This window comes from Podarcis pityusensis (genome assembly GCF_964106645.2).
Source record: "Podarcis pityusensis genome assembly, chromosome: 18".
NCBI classification, from domain to species: Eukaryota; Metazoa; Chordata; class Lepidosauria; order Squamata; family Lacertidae; genus Podarcis; species Podarcis pityusensis.
In genome coordinates, this window is record NC_138043.1 from 4,545,593 (window position 1) to 4,563,759 (window position 18,167).

General features: G+C 49.6%; 1 protein-coding gene across 2 annotated transcripts in view; it reads left to right on the forward strand.

The window, feature by feature from the left end:
• The window catches only part of MIER2 (MIER family member 2), a 29,565-nt gene that overhangs the window by 2,293 nt on the left and 9,105 nt on the right, over window positions 1–18,167 (forward strand). The window contains exons 2-9 of one of the 2 annotated variants that reach the window (XM_080988982.1): window positions 5,691–5,778; window positions 8,449–8,609; window positions 9,294–9,419; window positions 11,938–12,061; window positions 13,210–13,316; window positions 15,795–15,864; window positions 16,666–16,817; window positions 17,761–17,842. In XM_080988982.1, the coding sequence (XP_080845108.1) occupies window positions 5,691–5,778; window positions 8,449–8,609; window positions 9,294–9,419; window positions 11,938–12,061; window positions 13,210–13,316; window positions 15,795–15,864; window positions 16,666–16,817; window positions 17,761–17,842 (910 nt within the window). Of the gene's footprint in view, window positions 1–5,690; window positions 5,779–8,448; window positions 8,610–9,293; window positions 9,420–11,937; window positions 12,062–13,209; window positions 13,317–15,794; window positions 15,865–16,665; window positions 16,818–17,760; window positions 17,843–18,167 lie in introns of those variants that run through there. The other variant, XM_080988981.1, reaches the window with a different exon arrangement.

Genomic DNA, 18,167 nt, shown 5'->3' on the forward strand with positions numbered 1-18,167 from the left:
TGCGCTGCTCTGGTTTGCCGGAAGCGGCTTAGTCCTGCTGGCCACATGACCCGGAAGCTGTACGCCGGCTCCCTCGGCCAATAAAGCGAGATGAGCGCCCCAAACCCAGAGTCAGTCACGACTGGACCTAATGGTCAGGGGTCCCTTTACCTTTTTAAGGGTCTCACAAGAAACAGAAAATAGGTGATAATAGAGGAAGTCAGATGGATAGCATGTTGTTATTATTATTATTATTATTATTATTATTATTATTATTATTATGTCGTACAACAACGTTGGATTGTGAGTGTTTCACTTAAAAGTTGCCATTGTTGGCTTCCGTGCCCTATACATTTGCTCTCTCTGATAAGTTTTTTTTTGGGGGGGGGTGCAGAACGCAGATGTAAACAAAGGGGTCGTGTCGGTTCTTGAAAATGGACTCTGCCCATGCTTCTGATTTGGGTGCCGAATTGCACCACTGGTGCCATGGGCTTCCCCTGGGAAATACACACACACACACACACACACACACGTGTTTGGTCCTCTAAGGCAGGGGCAGCCAATGCAATACCTTCCGGAAGTTGTGGGGACTACAGATCTCATCGTCCTCTGTTAGTGCGGCAGTGGACCGGGATGATGGGAGTTGTAGTCCAAAAAAAAAATGTGGAAGGCACCATATTGACACCCCTGCTGTAAGGTCTCCTGAAGTGGGACACTGATTTCCAGTGAGAGGGTGTTGCGGCTGAGGTTGGGCCAACTTTGTAGGTTTTGGAGAACATCTCTGGTGGAACCTTGATGTCCAGGAGAATGCTGACATTGTGTGGTATCAAGGGCCCATCATCATCCTCTTTGTCCCGTGCTGGTTGTTGCTGTGAAAGTGCTTCAAGAGGTCCGTGGAAACAGAGTGGGGTGAAATGGTTGTCGTTTCTGGATCCTACTCCTTCGGGAATCAGGATTGAACCATGATGGAAATGGTAAAACACATTCTTTTAATTGAGAGCTGCTCCTCGTCCTCCCAAGAACAGATTGGAGCCTTAAGATCACGCTTAAAGCTCAGGGCTCGATGGCTTACTGGGATTTCGCTGGGATATAACTGGGTTCATTCTCTCCAGATGTTGTTGTTGTTTAGTCGTGTCCGACTCTTCGTGACCCCTTGGACCAGAGCACGCCAGGCACTCCTGTCTTCCACTGCCTCCCACAGTTTGGTCAAACTCATGCTGGTCTCTTCAAGAACACTGTCCCACCATCTTGTCCTCTGTGGTCCCCTTCTCCTTGTGCCCGCCATCTTTCCCAACATCAGGGTCTTTTCCAGGGAGTCTTCTCTTCTCCTGAGGTGGCCAAAGTGTTGGAGCCTCAGCTTCAGGATCCGTCCTTCCAGTACGTTTGATCTTCTCGCAGTCCATGGGACTCTCAAGAGTCTCCTCCAGCACCAGAATTCAAAAGCATCCATTCTTTGGCGATTAGCCTTCTTTATGGTCCAGCTCTCACTTCCATACATCACTACTGGGAAAACCATAGCTTTAACTATACGGACCATTGTTGGCAAGGTGATGTCTCTACTTTTTAAGATGCTATCTAGGTTTGTTGCTGGACTCCAACTCCCATCATCCCCGACCGTTAGCCATGCTGACCGGGGCTGATGGGAATCGGAGTCCCACAGCATCTGGAGGTTTCCTACCAGAACAGTAGCGGAAATCGCTCTGTTGTTTTCAAATGAAGACAGAAGCAGAGGTGCTGCATTCAGGCGATCCAATGGTTTGGAACATCGAAGCAAGCAAATGCAAGAGTGAGCTTGTCTTGTGCTCTCATAAGAACATAAGAGGAGCCTACTGGATCAGGCTAGTGGTCCATTTGCTCCAGCATCCTTTCTCCTCACAAGGGCCAAGCAGATGTCTACAGGACCCAAATACAACTCTCCTCCCTTCTGTGGTTTTGCACCTGGCTATTGGCCACTTGCGACCAGGTGAAGATGCCCAGGTGCCAAGATGGCTGGCAGCCTGACATCTCCACCACCTGGAGGTGCGTGCCTGGGGAATCCTTGGATCTGGACCGTTTCCACACAATCATACCCCACCCTGTAGAATTTCTGCCCATTATATTTCACCCGTATCAGCAGAATGAATTTCGGGAGCAAAATGGAAAAAGACAACTTTTGCCCAGCCCCACAAATGGCAACTAGGCATTCCATTTTGTAACCCTGGTTTAAGGGACGCAGGTGGCGCTGTGGGTTAAACCACAGAGCCCTAGGACTTGCCGATCAGAAGGTCGGCAGTTCAAATCCCTGCGACGGGGTGAGCTCCCGTTGCTCGGTCCCTGCTCCTGCCCACCTAGCAGTTCGAAAACACGCCAGTGCAAGTAGATAAATAGGTACCGCTCCGGCGGGAAGGTAAACGGCGTTTCCGTGCGCTGCTCTGGTTCGCCAGAAGCGGCTTAGTCCTGCTGGCCACAGGACCCAGAAGCTGTACGCCGGCTCCCTCGGCCAGTAAAGCGAGATGAGCGCTGCAACCCCAGAGTCGGTCACGACTGGACCTAATGGTCAGGGGTCCCTTTACCTTTAACTCTGGTTTAGGGAGCCATTTGGTGCCTAGCTTATATATGAGTTTCTACCACTGCTTTTAACCGTAAAGTTCGGCTCGCTCGGGAAGGGAGCCTCAGCTCAGCGTATTTGACTCAAGACTCCTCTGAAATCTGCCACCACCGCTGACGAGCACAGAATGATCACAAAGTTAAGACTTTGTCCTCAGAACCTTCTCATCATTTTGGTTGTCTGAATTATGGTTCGTTATTTTTAATCACAATTTAAAATCTTAAGTTCCCAGGGTGGGTTATAGCCATTTAAACACAATATTAGTATTGAAAGAGCAATATTAAGAACTGCTCCAGCAACTCAGAAGTTACAGAAATAAGATGTGCCCTAAAAAAATGTGCGTGCACTGTGTCCTAAGCCAGGGTATTAATTATTAGTCGCTTTCCCTCCCTCATAAATTTACGAAGAAAGGAAGATGGGCTGTAACTGGTCGCATTTTGGTAGGATCTTCCCCCTAGGTGATGATTCTGCAATGGAACCCCTGGAATCTCGACTTCTGTTGAAAAAAAGAATGCAGGGATATATTAGTAACGGATCATTGGAAAATATCGCACGTTAGCCTGCAGATACTAAATGGGCTAAGGATTTTATTTATGTTAAGTGATGAATTACCGTATTTTTTGCTCTGTAAGGCTCACTTTTTCCCTCCTAAAAAGTAAGGGGAAATGTGTGTGCGTCTTATGGAGCGAATGCAGGCTGCGCAGCTATCCCAGAAGCCAGAACAGAAAGAGGGATTGCTGCTTTCACTGCGCAGCGATCCCTCTTGCTGTTCTGGCTTCTGGGATTCAGAATATTTTTTTTCTTGTTTTCATCCTCCAAAAACTAGGTGCGTCTTGTGGTCTGGTGCGTCTTATAGAGCAAAAAAATACGGTAATATGTTTAATTCCATAAGGTGAAGATCTAAGGATGTTAATGTTTAAGTTAAATTTCATAAAAATTGGTATTTGGAAAACCGTTAAAAGGACATGCAATGAAATTCAACCAAGGGGAAGCGAGGAAGTCACTTAACAAAGTTAATAACTGTAATTTTCAATAAGGCTATGATTTATGTTTGTCTGTTTTATGTGTGTGTTTGTTTATAATATTGTGAAAACTAATAAAAAAAATGGGGAGGGGGAAGGAAAATATCGCACATTTTAGGAAACCTTCTGCAATGAAGAGTTTTTACAGGATTTCCAGTATTCAGATTTGGTGCACGTTCTAGTTTGGAGCCGCCACCAGCACTTTCCAAATAAAAGTGGGGGGGGGGATAATGTCAATAAATAAAATAGCTGCAAAGAAGCCCCTGCTCTGAGAGGAGGAGGAGAGCCTCTCATGGAAACTCTCAGGTCGAAACTCTTGTTCCAACTCCCATTCCTGGCATCCATTGGATTCTTTCCGCAAGCAGACAGGGTGGTCTCTGGTGAGAATACACCGCCGGCTACTAATGAGACACCAGGGACTAGCGCATTGCAGCACACATTGAGTGCCTGCCTTTAAGTTGGGAGGCAGACTCCTTTGCAAAGTTTTCCTGGTAGGCAGGGAGCTCTTATTCCCATGGTTGCCTTGTAAAATCCGGCGCTCCGTCTTTGCAGAAGCTCTCTCTTCTTAAGAGGGCAAGGTGCGCCCTGCGACATGCTCACTCTGGGCTGGGCAGCTTTCAATGTCGATCCCCTTCTCCAGCAAGGTGACTGTTTCCTTCGTGCGCGTCTTAAAACCGCTCGGGCCCATTGACTACAGTGGTACCTCAGGTTACATACACTTCAGGTTACAGACTCCGCTAACCCAGAAATAGTACCTCGGGTTAAGAACTTTGCTTCAGGATGAGAACAGAAATCGTGCGGCGGCGGCGGCAGGAGGCCCCATTAGCTAAAGTGGTGCTTCAGGTTAAGAACAGTTTCAGGTTAAGAACGGACCTCCGGAACAAATTAAGTACTTAACCCGAGGTACCAGCAGAGGCTTGACAACCATATGTCAGGAGTGCTCTGATGGTGTTTCCTGTTTGGCAGGGGGTTGGACTCGATGGCCCTTGTGGTCTCTTCCAACTCTATGATTCTATGATTCTACCACTGTATTGTGAAGGAACGGTGGAGAATTAAGACTAGGGCAGGGAAGGTGGCTGCCAACTGCTGCCAACCTAGCAGTTCGAAAGCATATCAAAGTGCAAGTAGATAAATAGGTACCGCTCCGGCGGGAAGGTAAACGGCGTTTCCGTGTGCTGCTCTGGTTCGCCAGAAGCGGCTTAGTCATGCTGGCCACATGACCCGGAAGCTGTCTGCGGACAGACGCCGGCTCCCTCGGCCTATAGAGCGAGATGAGCACGCAACCCCAGAGTTGGTCACGACTGGACCTAATGGTCAGGGGTCCCTTTACCTTTACTAGGGAAGGTGGCGGAGAACCGGATGGTTGGAGGGAGGGGGGCAAAAGGAAGGAGAAAATGAGGAAGGGTCACAACCCCATGGGCTGTTTTCTTATGGCACGGCCGGACGCAGCGAGCGCCTCTCAGTGTCAGCCACTGGGAATCGAAAGTTGCTGTGCCACCTTTTTCCAGTGTGTTTTCCTGTTGCCTTCCTTACCACGAAAGGCTGATATTCTTTGGGCGTGTGGTGTTAAAGTGGCTTTAATTTCATCCCATCAATTTTATTTATTTATATACAGCTTTTCTCCCAGTACGGGACCCTGGGCAGCTCATGGCATAAATTGAAACAGCTGAAAACACAGCAGTTGATAGGAACATGACACACACACACAGAGAGAGAGAGAGAGAGAGAGAGAGTGTTTGCGAGGAGGGAAAGCGGTCCTTGAACTTAGAATAGTTCCTACTCCAGGTTTCATAGAAAAAGCAGGGTCTTGAATCCTATAAGGTAAAGGTAAAGGGACCCCTGACCATTAGGCCCAGTCGTTACCGACTGGGGTTGCGGTGCTCATCTCGCTTTACTGGCCGAGGGAGCCGGCATACAGCTTCCAGGTCATGTGGCCAGCATGACTAAGCCGCTTCTGGCGAACCAGAGCAGCACACGGAAACGCCGTCAGATCGGCAAGTCCTAGGCTCTGTGGTTTAACCCACAGCGCCACCCGCGTCCCTTTGAATCCTAGAAAGGCATAGATAAATACTAACTATGTGTCCTGCTTTTCTTTTTTAAAGGCCTCAATTGGGAGGCAGAGTCCAAGGGTTGTGTCCTACCCTGCGCGGAACTTATGTCCTGGGAGACCCAGCCTTCATACCACGGCAGGTACGGAGATCTTGAATCTACCTAGTGCCAGGTACTGCAGGACTTCTGCCTTTTCCCCCTCTTCCGTCACCTGGCTCTCACCTCTGCAGGAAGGTGGGTCGCTGAGCATCCGCCCTGTATTCATCCACCTTGTCCCTGGTTTCCATTGGCTCTGAACCAGGGTGAGGACCTTGTCAGGCTCCCGACCTCTTGTCTGTTCAGAAAAGGCTTTCCCCTTTGCTGAAATGGAGGAATGCAAGAGATGGAAGAATGTCAATAATAATAATAATAATAATAATAATAATTTATTATTTATACCCCGCCCATCTGGCTGGGGTTCCCCAGCCACTCTGGGCAGCTTCCAACAGAATATTAAAATACAATAACCTATTAAACATTAAAAGCTTCCCTAAACAGGGCTGCCTTCAGATGTCTTCTAAAAGTTTGGTAGTTGTTGTTCTCTTTGACATCTGGTGGGAGGGCGTTCCACAGGGCGGGTGCCACTACCAAAAAGGCCCTCTGCCTGGTTCCCTGTAACTTGGCTTCTCGCAGCGAGGGAACCGCCAGAAGGCCCTCGGCGCTGGACCCCAGTGTCTGGGCAGAACGATGGAGGTGGAGACGCTCCTTCAGGTATACTGGACCGAGGCCATTTAGGGCTTTCAAGGTCAGCACCAACACTTTGAATTGTGCTCGGAAACATACTGGGAGCCAATGCAGATCTCTCAGGACCAGTGTTATATGGTCTCGGCGGCCGCTCCCAATCACCAGTCTAGCTGCCGCATTCTGGATTAGTTGTAGTTTCCGGGTCACCTTCAAAGGTAGCCCGTTTACAATTCCTCCCGAGACAGGGGGAATTCCTCTTCTCAGATTAGGGACATTAGCCAGGTGCGTTCTGCGACTGACACGGGTCCAACTGCAAACACGTGGAGATGTCTGGGTGCCGGGTTGGCAACTGATGTCTCCGTCTGGCTTAGCCCCTCCAGTGTTCTTAAGCAGAACAGCAGAAGAATGTATTTATTGCATTTATCTCCCTCCCTTTTCTCCAAGGAGTACATGGCTCACTCCCCCCTCCTCAGTTAATCCCTACAACAACCCTGTGAAGTAGGTTAGGAGGCTGTGATCTGACTCCAAGGTCACCCAGTGAGCTCCATGATGGAGTTCACATTTGAACCCAGATCTCCCAGGCCCTAGTCTGACACACTAATCACCATACCCCACAGGCTTCCTAGACTCCTTCTGCTATGGGGGCAGTTCTATAAATTACCGTATTTTTCGCTCTATAGGATGCACCGGACCATAGGACGCACCTTGTTTTAGAGGGGGAGAACAAGAAAAATAAAATTCTCCCCCTCTCTGCTCAGCGCCCCTTCAGCGAAGCAGCAGGAGAAACGGAGCCCCTTCCATTTCTCCTCCCGCTTGGCTGAAGGGGCACTGCGCAGCTCTCCCTCTCTGCTGAAGCCGGGAGAGTCTTGCTCTCCTGGCTTCAGCGAAAGAACCTGAAGCCTGTGGAGCACAGCGGGAACTCGTGGCGGCTATTCCTGAAGCCTGGAGAGCGAGAGGGGTCGGTGCGCACTGACCCCTCTCGCTCTCCAGGCTTCAGCGAAAGCAACGCGAAGCCTCCGGAGTGCGGAGGGAGCGCTCCCTCTGCGATTCGGAGGCTTCGCGTTGCTATCGCTGAAGCCAAGGAGCCTGCATTCGCTCCGTAGGACGCACACACATTTCCCCTTCATTTTTGGAGGGGGAAAAGTGCGTCCTATAGAGTGAAAAATACGGTAAGTAGGTGAACAAGTATGAGGAAAGCAAAATGTCGCTTAGAGAAGGATCTGAAATATCTTCCTTGAAGATTGAATTTGTTTTATTTTGGGTTTTATTTAAAGTTGTGTTGCAAGCTGCTTTAAGGATTTCCCCCCCTCTAAATAAAAAGCCTTCATTTCATATAAATGAAATGAAGAAGAATAGATTTCATTTTTGGGGGGAGACGCCTAGACATTTCATTGTGGCAAACATAAAAGTTCAAGGTGGCATTTGACAATTAGCTTATATTATCTGAGTTTCTAACACAGCCCTTTGGTAAGAGATGGATTGGTACCCTAGCGGTGGTGAGCCTTTTCTGTGGTGGCTCCACGCCTTGCAGAATCACCTCCCCTAAGAAAGGTGCCCAACACCAGACTGTTGTTTTGATCTATGTTTAGATTGACTCGACTAACTCCCTCCTTTTAAGATTTTTTTTCAACCTTTGCTATATTTTGCTGCATATTTCAACCATTGCTATACAGTCGCACCTTGGAAGTCGAATGGAATCCATTCCGGAAGTCGATCCAACTTCTAAAACACTCGGAAACCAAAGCGCGGCTTCTGACTGGCTGCTCCTGCAGCCAATTGGAAGCCGCACCGAACATTTGGCTTCTGAAAACCGGAACACTCACTTCCGGGTTTCGTTCGTTGGGGAGCCGATTTGTTCAGGACCCAAGGCGTTTGAGATCCAGGGCACGACTGTATTTTGCTGCAAATTTCCCTTGCCATGGCGGCATACCCCGAAGGGCCGTTTTGCAAAAGCGACACCCCCCTTTTTAATCACTGAAACAGCCAGGCAGGAGATTTCCTCCCAGCCCTGGTGCTATGTCGCTGCTCGTGTGAGGAGCGTTCTTCGAAATGAACCTGCTTAATTGTTCCAAATGTCGTTCCATGCAGTGGTGTCTATGGGCTCAGGTGACCACCGCTTCAACCTGGCTGAGATCCTTTCTCAGAACTACGGGGTGCGGGAAGAGACTGAGGAAGATCAGCGGCAGGAACACACACAGGGGAAAGCGAAGCCTTTGGAGGAGCTAGAGAAGAGCTTCAATGCCTCCCAGGTAAGGCACTTTGTGGTTTTTTTCTCCTCTCTCTTTTGAATAGATTTTATTAAAGTTTGGAAAAAGAAATACAGTGGTACCTCTGGTTGCGAACAGGATAAAGCGAGATGAACGCCTCACCCCCAGAGTCGTTCACGACTGGACCTAATGGCCAGGGGTCCCCTTTACCTTTTATGATATGTAAAATGAACCATGGAAAGAGAAGAAGGGAAGTCATCAATATCTTAAGGATGTAAATTTAAGAAAAAATTTACAGTGGTACCTCGGGTTACATACGCTTCATGTTACAGACGCTTCAGGTTACACACTCCGCTAACCCAGAAATAGTGCTTCAGGTTAAGAACTTTGCTTCAGGATAAGAACAGAAATCGGGCTCCGGCGGCCCGGCGGCAGCGGGAGACCCCGTTAGCTAAAGTGGTGCTTCAGGTTAAGAACAGTTTCAGGTTAAGAACAGACCTCCGGAACGAATTAAGTATTTAACCCGAGGTACCACTGTATATGACACAGCTGGGTGGGTCCAGCGGCCTCACTGCGTCAAGGCAGCTTCCTATCTCCCTATAGTTTCCCATGACATGCATGCTGGTTGAACTGCCAAATCTGCCCCCCTTGATGCTCTGCCCGGCCGGCGTAGCTCCAGGGGTAGGGAGCCCCTTCCCTTCCTGACAAAGTTCTCCTGCCGTTCAGAACTCTGAAATGCCGTTTGAGGAATTGCTTGCGCTCTACGGCTACGAGGCCTCTGACCCCATCTCTGAGCAGGACAGCGAGAGCAACGATGCCTCCCCCAACCTTCCAGACATGACCCTAGATAAGGTAAGTCCCGTTTCCCCTGCCAGCCGCCTTTCCCTGCTTCCTTTTTTTTAAAAAAAAAGATATTTATTAAAGTTTCAAAGAAAAGATTACATAGATAAAAAGAAAAGAAAAAGAAATCAAAAAGAAAAAATACACAATACAGAAAAAAGATTAAAAAAACACTTAAAAAACAAACACATCGATCTTTCCATAACTTACATTTCATTACCTTACTTCCCTGACTTCCTCACACCTCCCTTTTTTGTATTCCCGTTCTATTAGTTAATTCAGCAATTCCTTTCCCTCTTTGTTTTTGTCTTAATCCTTTAACTTAATATATTATAACTATGAATTCTCATCTGTTAACAATCCATTTTTACATACACCTTTATAACATTGCTGCTAAGACCACTTAATTTCATTCTGACATCATTCTAACATTCATTAATTTTGTAGTATTTCTGTAAATAATCTTTAAATTTCTTCCAATCTTCTTCCACCGACTCTTCTCCCTGGTCTCGGATTCTGCCAGTCATTTCCGCCAGTTCCATATAGTCCATCACCTTCATTTGCCATTCTTCCAGAGTGGGTAAATCTTGTGTCTTCCAATACTTTGCAATAAGTATTCTTGCTGCTGTTGTAGCATATACGCCTTTCCCTGCTTCCAGTCCTCATGGGGGTCACCTTTAAGGGGAGAAGCACAGCGACAGAAACCGAGATATGAAAATGGCACCTTAAACCCAGGTTGTGGGCGCCTCAAGGTGCGCTTTTTTAATAACAAGAATTTGAACCTCCGTTTGTGTACAGCCTTTGCTTATGCCTCCTGCTGCTTGGACACGAAGGGGAGCAGACATGTTTGTCCTGATGCTGAATAAAATCCCTGTAAATACGCTTTACACAGCCTCTCTCTGCCCTTCCATTCACCCGGCTGCCAGCCGGTGGGCTGGAGCCAGCTGGGGGCCTGTCAATTGCCCCCCTTTCCTTGGACACGTCCCAACAGCACCACCCGCATCCCCAAGCTAGAAGTTCGAAAGCACACCAGTGCAAGCAGATAAATAGGTACCGCTGAGGCGGGACATCACGCTGCAGTTTGTGCGGCTGCTGACAGGTGGCACTGTTTACCAGGCCAGGATGCAAATTAACATCATTTAAATAGAGGCCTGTGGTTTTAACAGCCGCCCATTATTTCAAGCCGACGCCCTCTCTCGTTTGGCACAGCCTTCGCCAACCTAACGCCCCCTGGTCATTGTTGGACTATGACTCCCATCAGTGCCAGCCCAGGAGTTGTAGTTCGACAACATTGTGATGTTGTGCCATGTTGCCAAATGCTGTTGTTGTTTAGTCGTGTCCAACTCTTTGTGACCCCCCTGAACCAGAGCACGCCAGGCACTCCTGTCTTCCACTGCCTCCCGCAGTTTGGTCAAACTCATGCTGGGAGCTTCGAGAACACTGTCCCACCATCTCGTCCTCTGTCATCCCCTTCTCCTTGTGCCCTCCATCTTTCCCAACATCAGGGTCTTTTCCAGGGAGTCTTCTCTTCTCATACAAAGCTGAAAATGAATGAACTGCAGCTAAAATATTGTGTTCATTTTTTTCACACGGTCTAGTCCTTCCCCTGCCCACCCCCCTAATATTCTTAAGAGGGTCTCTTCTCCGGTCTTCAGAGAGTAGAAGTGAGGAGGCAGAAAAAGTCCTCCTTTCCTTCCACTCAGCTGTTTTAATCTGAAATCTTAGGCCCACAGCTCAGAAACGGCTTGCGCTAATGAAATTCCCTGTTGCAAAATTTGTCTAGAACAGTGGGAGTTTTGAACACTGGAGAAGCACGGGGACCCACAAGCCCTTTGAGGTGCCCCCTCCCCTTTTCAGAAAGGGTGTGGGGTGAATCCCCAATGAGGAAAGTGTGCGGCGTTTTGGACTTTTTTAGCTTAGGGGAAAGGCAAGTTAAGAGGTGGCACGGTATTTATTACAGTGGATCCGTGGGTTATGTTACCTTCAGGTAACGTAACTTTCGGGTTGCCAACGCGGCAAGCCCGGAAGTATATACTTCCAGGTTTCGCTGCATGCGCAGAAGTGGCGCCTCATGTTGCAGACTTTTCGGGGTACACAAGGGACGCGGGTGGCGCTGTGGGTTAAACCACAGAGCCTAGGACTTGCCGATCAGAAGGTCGGCGGTTCAAATCCCCGCGACGGGGTGAGCTCCCGTTGCTCGGTCCCTGCTCCTGCCAACCTAGCAGTTCGAAAGCACGTCAAAGTGCAAGTAGATAAATAGGTACCGCTCCGGCGGGAATACGCAGGAGAAATGATTTGGAGGAGATGTGGAAGGTGTTTGTAGAGTTTGTACTTTTAAAACGGAAAGGGGTCAAACCATCGGAAGAGGTGTTGACATTTTGGGAGGTTGGATAGTTACAATGGAATGGTTTTGGTGGTGGGGTGCACATTTTTATTTTATTAATATTACTTTGTCAAAATAAAATAATTTAAAAAACAACACCCTTCCTTCCTTCCTTCCTTCCTTCCTTCCTTCCTTCCTTCCGGTCAGGAGCAGATAGCAAAGGACCTGCTTTCTGGGGAAGAGGAAGAGGAGACGCAGTCTTCGGCCGACGACCTGACCCCTTCCGTCACCTCCCACGACGCCTCGGACCTTTTCCCCAACCAGATGGGATGTAAGTTTTCTCTGAAGTGTGTAGATGCCTCGAGAAAAAGGGAGCAAAGGCATTGTCGTATTTAACACACACGCAAAGGAAAGGCCAGCTGGGACCCTTCCCCTGCTTTTGCTTCTCTCGGCTGGATGCTGAGGTCCAGCGCCTTGGGCCTTCTGGCAGTTCCCTCCCTGCGAGAAGTGAGGTTGCAGGGAACCAGGCAGAGGGCCTTCTCGGTGGTGGCGCCCTCCCTCTGGAATGCCCTCCCATCAGATGTCAAGGGAAAAACCAACTATCTTGACTTTTAGAAGACATCTGAAGGCAGCCCCGTTTAAGGAAGTTTTTAATGTTTGATGCTGTATTGTTTTTAATATTCAGTTGGAAGCTGCCTAGAGTGGCTTATTATTATTTTAATTGGTGGCTCTTTCCTAACGGGTTTTGTTTCTATTTCTTTGTATTTTACAACAATGCTTTGAAACTCTGGGGGAGCTGCCTCAAATCCTAACTTGGGAGAAAGGCAGAATATAAACACGAGAAGTAGTAGTAATAATAATAATAATAATAATAATATAAACACATGCAATGACAGCAGCCGCATCAAGAGTAGCAGCTAGCCATCAAGCTGAGTGGAAATACCACATTTAGGGCAGTCTGCACCCAAATTCCTTCCTTCCTTTATCCGTTCGTTTATATCCCACCTTTTTACCTCCCAAGGAACTCAAGGGGGCAGACGTGCTTCTCCCCCTCCTCACTTAATCCCCACAATAGCCCTGTGAGGTAGGCTTAGGCTGAGAGGCAGGGACCAGCCCATCGTCGCTCACCCAGAGAGCTTCATGTGGCTGGGAGGGGATTTGAGCCCCTGTCTCTCCCAGGTACTCCTCTCTGCTTAATCCCCAGAATGACTCTGCAAGGCAGACTAGGCTAAGAGAGCCCCCCCTGGGTCCCCAAGTGAGCTTCATGTGTCCGAGTGCAGTGGATTTGAACCCAAGTCCCTCTCAGGCCCAGTTCACCTCGCCAGCTCTCTGCCTGCGGGCTTCTAGTAGACCCCTATGGCAAAGAGGACAGCGGAATTGACAGGCCTGCTCCGGACACAGGGCCCCTCTCTCGCGCTCCTTACGCCTTCCAGGCATTGAGGTTGTCTCTTCACCTTCCTCCCTTTCCGGAAAAAAAAGCAAACTTCCTGGCTGATGGAGGCAAAGGCCGCTGTTCCTCCCCGTGTGCTTCCTTCTCGGCCGAGGACTCGGAAGAAGACGCCATCCCCGCCAACGAATGCAAGAAGGTACGTCTTTGGGTCCGGTGGCGGGTGCTTGCCGTCCCCTGCCAGGGCAGGTGGGAAACAGGGAGGGGCCCTGGCTAAGAGGAATTCTAAGAGAAGCTTCTTTCACCTGTTACAGTATTTGGCCAGTATTGAAACATTCAGGAGTGCTGTTAGCCAATTGCCCGTTGTTGTTGTTGTTTAGTCGTGTCTGCCTCTTTGTGACCCCATGGACCAGAGCCTGCCAGGCCCTCCTGTCTTCCACTGCCTCCCGCAGTTTGGTCAAACTCATGCTGGTAGCTTCGAGAACACTGTCCCACCATCTCGTCCTCTGTCATCCCCTTCTCCTTGTGCTCTCCATCTTTCCCAACATCAGGGTCTTTTCCAGGGAGTCTCCTCTTCTCATGAGGTGGCCAAAGTCCTGGAGCCTCAGCTACAGGATCCGTCCTTCCAGTGAGCGCTCAGGGATAATCTCCTTCAGAATGGAGAGGTTTGATCTTCTTGCAGCCCATGGGACTCTCAAGAGTCTCCTCCAGCAGCAGAATTCAAAAGCGTCCATTCTCCAGCAGTCAGCCTTCTTTATGGTCCAGCTCTCACTTCCATACATCACTACTGGGAAAACCAGAGCTTGAACTATATGGACCTTTGTTGGCATGGTGATGTCTCTGCTTTTTAAGATGCTGTCTAGGTTTGTCATTGCTTTTCTCCCAAGAAAATGCCCATTAGGCTCTGTCTGTTTTTCGGGCAGACGTTTTCACAGCTCTGTTACGTTTTGCAGATCTGCTGAATCTTAATCGATATGGGAGCTGCCCCTTCTCCCATCTTCAGCCGACGTTTCCACCAGGCAGCTTGGAGGCCGAAAGGATCTAGTTGATCGCAGTAGGACTAGGTTTTTCAGGGCAGGTCTTTGATCCCTTGCTGGCTTACAATCGTACTTAAAACACTTCCTGGAAACCTTGCCCATCCTGGTTTTCCCAAGGTTTGTGGTGGGACCTCTCTTGTGGCATTCACCGTTTTCTTCCGTTCCTTCAGGAAGGGATAAATAAGCAGTCAGGAAAATGGTTGGGGGATCACTTCTGTTCTGGGCGAGGAACGGAAGAGTTGTCTCGCCTATTGCCCTCTATTGCTCCCAGGACGTTTCCGAGCACAATTCAAACTGTTGGTGCTGAACTTTCAAGCCTTAAATGGACAGGTGTGGAAGACTCCCTGGTCCTGAATGGGGTCACTGTGCCCCTGAAGGACCAAGTGTGCAGCCTGGGGGTCATTTTGGACTCCCAGATGTCCATGGAGACGCAGGCCAATTCTGGGTCTAGGGCAGCTGCCTACCAGCTCCATCTGGTACGCAGGATGAGACCCTCCCTGCCCGCAGACTGTCTCGCCAGAGTGGTGCATGCTCTGGTTATCTCCCGGTTGGACTACTGCAACGCGCTCTACGTGGGGCTACCTTTGAAGGTGACCCGGAAACAACAACTAATCCAGAATGCGGCAGCTAAACTGATGACTGGGGGCAGCCGCCGAGACCACATAACACTGGTCCTGAAAGACCTATATTGGCCCCCAGTACGTTTCCGAGCACAATTCGAAGTGTTGGTGCTGACCTTTAAAGCCCTAAATGACCTCGATCCAGTATCCCTGAAGAACATCTCCACCCCCATCGTCCAGCCCAGACACAGAGGTCCAGCTCCGAGGGCCTTCTGGTGGTTCCCTCCCTGTGAGAAGTGAGGTTACAGGGAACCAGGCAGAGGGCCTTCTTGGTAGTGGCGCCCTCCCATCAGATATCAAGTAAATAAACAACTACCGTATCTGACTTTTAGAAGACAGCTGAAGGCAGCCTCATTTAGGGGAGTTTTTAATGTTTGATATTTTATTGTGTTTTTCATATTCTGTTGGGAGACGCCCAGGGTGGCTGGGGAAATCCAGCCAGATGGGCAGGGTATAAATAATAAAATGTTGTTGTTGTTATCTATATCTAGATAGATAGATACAGGACGCAGGTGGCGCTATGGGTTAAATCACAGAGCCTAGGACTTGCCGATCAGAAGGTTGGCGGTTCAAATCCCCGCGATGGGGTGAGCTCCCGTTCCTCAGTCCCTGCTCCTGCCAACCTAGCAGTTCGAAAGCACATCAAGTGCAAGTAGATAAATAGGTACCGCTCCGGCGGGAAGGTAAACAGCGTTTCCGTGCGCTGCTCTGGTTCGCCAGAAGCGGCTTAGTCCTGCTGGCCACATGACCCGGAAGCTGTGCGCCGGCTCCCTCGGCCAGTAAAGCGAGATGAGTGCCGCAACCCCAGAGTCGGCCACGACTGGACCTAATGGCCAGGGGTCCCTTTACCTTTACCTAGATAGATAGATAGATAGATAGATAGATAGATAGATAGATATGGAAGAGGTACTCCTCTCCCAGCTTACCTCCAAGAAGCAGGAGAGGCGAGGAAAGATTGGTACACAACTACTGCCAATTGAATGATCCTGCTGATGTTATTTGTTATTATTTCGCTCACAGGAGATCATGGTTGGTCCTCAATACCAGGCGGCTGTTCCCCTCCTCCACCTGAACAGGCATGGCGAAAAAGGTAGGCAAACCTTGGGCACTGACATGCTCTGGACTTCATCCCAGCCAGAGTTGTGTGTGTGTGTGTGTGTGTGTGTGTGTGTGCGCATCTGCGTGTGTGCCAAGAGAACCAGGGGAGAGTAGAATTTGGCTCCTTGGGAAAAGCCAGCATCCTCTTTCTAAGAGAAGGAGCTTTTATATTTAAAAAAGCATCCTTTGCATTTGATTCCTTGGCTGGTCGCCACAGGCGAGCAGGGATTCCATGCGGGCGAGCGGGCTCAGTGAAGGAGGCATGCGCCTTTCCGTTCCTCCTGTTGCCACAACCCACTTGGTTCTGGGGAGGCTTCGGAGGGGAAGGTGTCCGCCCCACAGTCTGTGTCACTCAGCCGCCAGCCGGTTTAGGTAAAGGTAAAGGGACCCCTGACCATTAGGTCCAGTCGTGGCCGACTCTGGGGTTGCAGCGCTCATCTTGCTTTATTGTACAGCTTCCGGGTCATGTGGCCAGCATGACTAAGCCACTTCTGGCGAACCAGAGCAGCGCACGGAAACGCCATTTACCTTCCTGCCGGAGTGGTACCTATTTATCTACTCGCAGTTTGACGTGCTTTCGAACTGCTAGGTGGGCAGGAGCAGGGACCGAGCAACGGGAGCTCACCCCGTCGCAGGGATTCGAACCGCCGACCTTCTGATTGCCAAGCCCTAGGCTCTGTGGTTTAACCCACAGCGCCACCCGCGTCCCACACCAGCCGGTTTAGTGGAAGGCTAAGTATTTGCTTGGGGCCCTTGATCTCAGACCCGCCCTCCGATGTTTCCTCTCTCCCAGTCTACGAAAACGACGACCAGCTTCTTTGGGACCCAAACATCCTCCCCGAGAGGGAAGTGGAAGAGTTCCTTTACCGAGCCATAAAGAGAAGGTGGGACGAAGTCTCGAACGCCAGCCTTGCAGAGGGGGACACGGTCAAGGACAATGAGCAAGTGAGTTCAGTGTTCATTCCCAAACAGCCCGTGAGATGGCAGTGTGCCATGAGATACAAATCCATCTTGAAAGCTCCTGTGAGCCCCAGCCCCTGCCGTCGCAGAAGAGTCTACCTGCAGCCTCTCTGCCTGAGTCTACTCCATTCTTTCCTCTTCTTAGGCCCCATCTGCACTCTATATGTTTAAAGCCGTTTCATGCCACTTTAAACAGTCACGTCTTTCCCCAAAGTATCCTGTAAAGCAGCGTTTCTCGAACTTGGGCCCCCAGCTGTTGTTGGACAATTAATTAACAATAATAATGGTTTTATTATTTATAGCAATTAAAGGTAAAGGGACCCCTGACCATTAGGTCCAGTCGTGGCTGACTCTGGGGTTGCGGTGCGCATCTCTCTTTATTGGCCGAGGGAGCCGGCGTACAGCTTCCGGGTCATGTGGCCAGCAGGACTAAGCCGCTTCTGGTGAAACCAGAGCAGCACACGGAAACGCCGTTTACCTTCCCGCCAGAGCGGTACCTATTTATCTACTTGCACTTTGACGTGCTTTCGAACTGCTAGGTTGGCAGGAGCAGGGACTGAGCAACGGGAGCTCACCCCATCATTGCAGGGATTCGAACCGCCGACCACCTGATTGGCAAGTCCTAGGCTCTGTGGTTTAACCCACAGTGCCACCCGTGTCCCTTTTATAGCAATTATAGCAATGCAAACACAAAACCATACCCTAAAACCATTAACAAGTTAGCAACAGGTTATCTATTAACTGTTTGGAAGGATGTAATCTTAATTGCCTGCATAGGCCTGGTGGAACAGAAACGTTTTCGGCAAGCTTTTAGAAATTGTCACAGAAGGTTCCTGCTGGAACTCTAGTGGCAGGGCGTTCCACAGGACCGGACCGATGACGCTGAAGTTCCCCGCTTCTCTTAGACGTGCTTCCCTTTGCTCCATAGGCGCTGTACGAACTGGTAAAGTGCAACTTCAATGCCGAAGAGGCGCTGCGGAGACTCCGGTTCAACGTGAAGGTCATTCGAGGTGAGAGATTCCTGGGGGTAGGGAATAATTTCCCCTCCCCAGCCCTGCTGGCTTTCCCAAGTGAGACAGTATCAACACATCCTTCTCTCCAAGGAGCTTGGTGGAGGTGGGGGCGGGGAGAACTCCATAGCTGTCAACTTACAGATTTGAAAATAAGGGACCAGCAGCCTCGAAAATAAGGGATCAGCAGCCAAAATAAGGGATTTTCCTAGCACAGGTATGTTCAACTTCTGAGCCCCCTGAGCCAAAGGCAGAAAGCCCAGCCAGCAGCCAAACGAAGCCTCAAGCGGTGGTTCCCACAGCGCAGCAACCCGGCAAAGGGGAT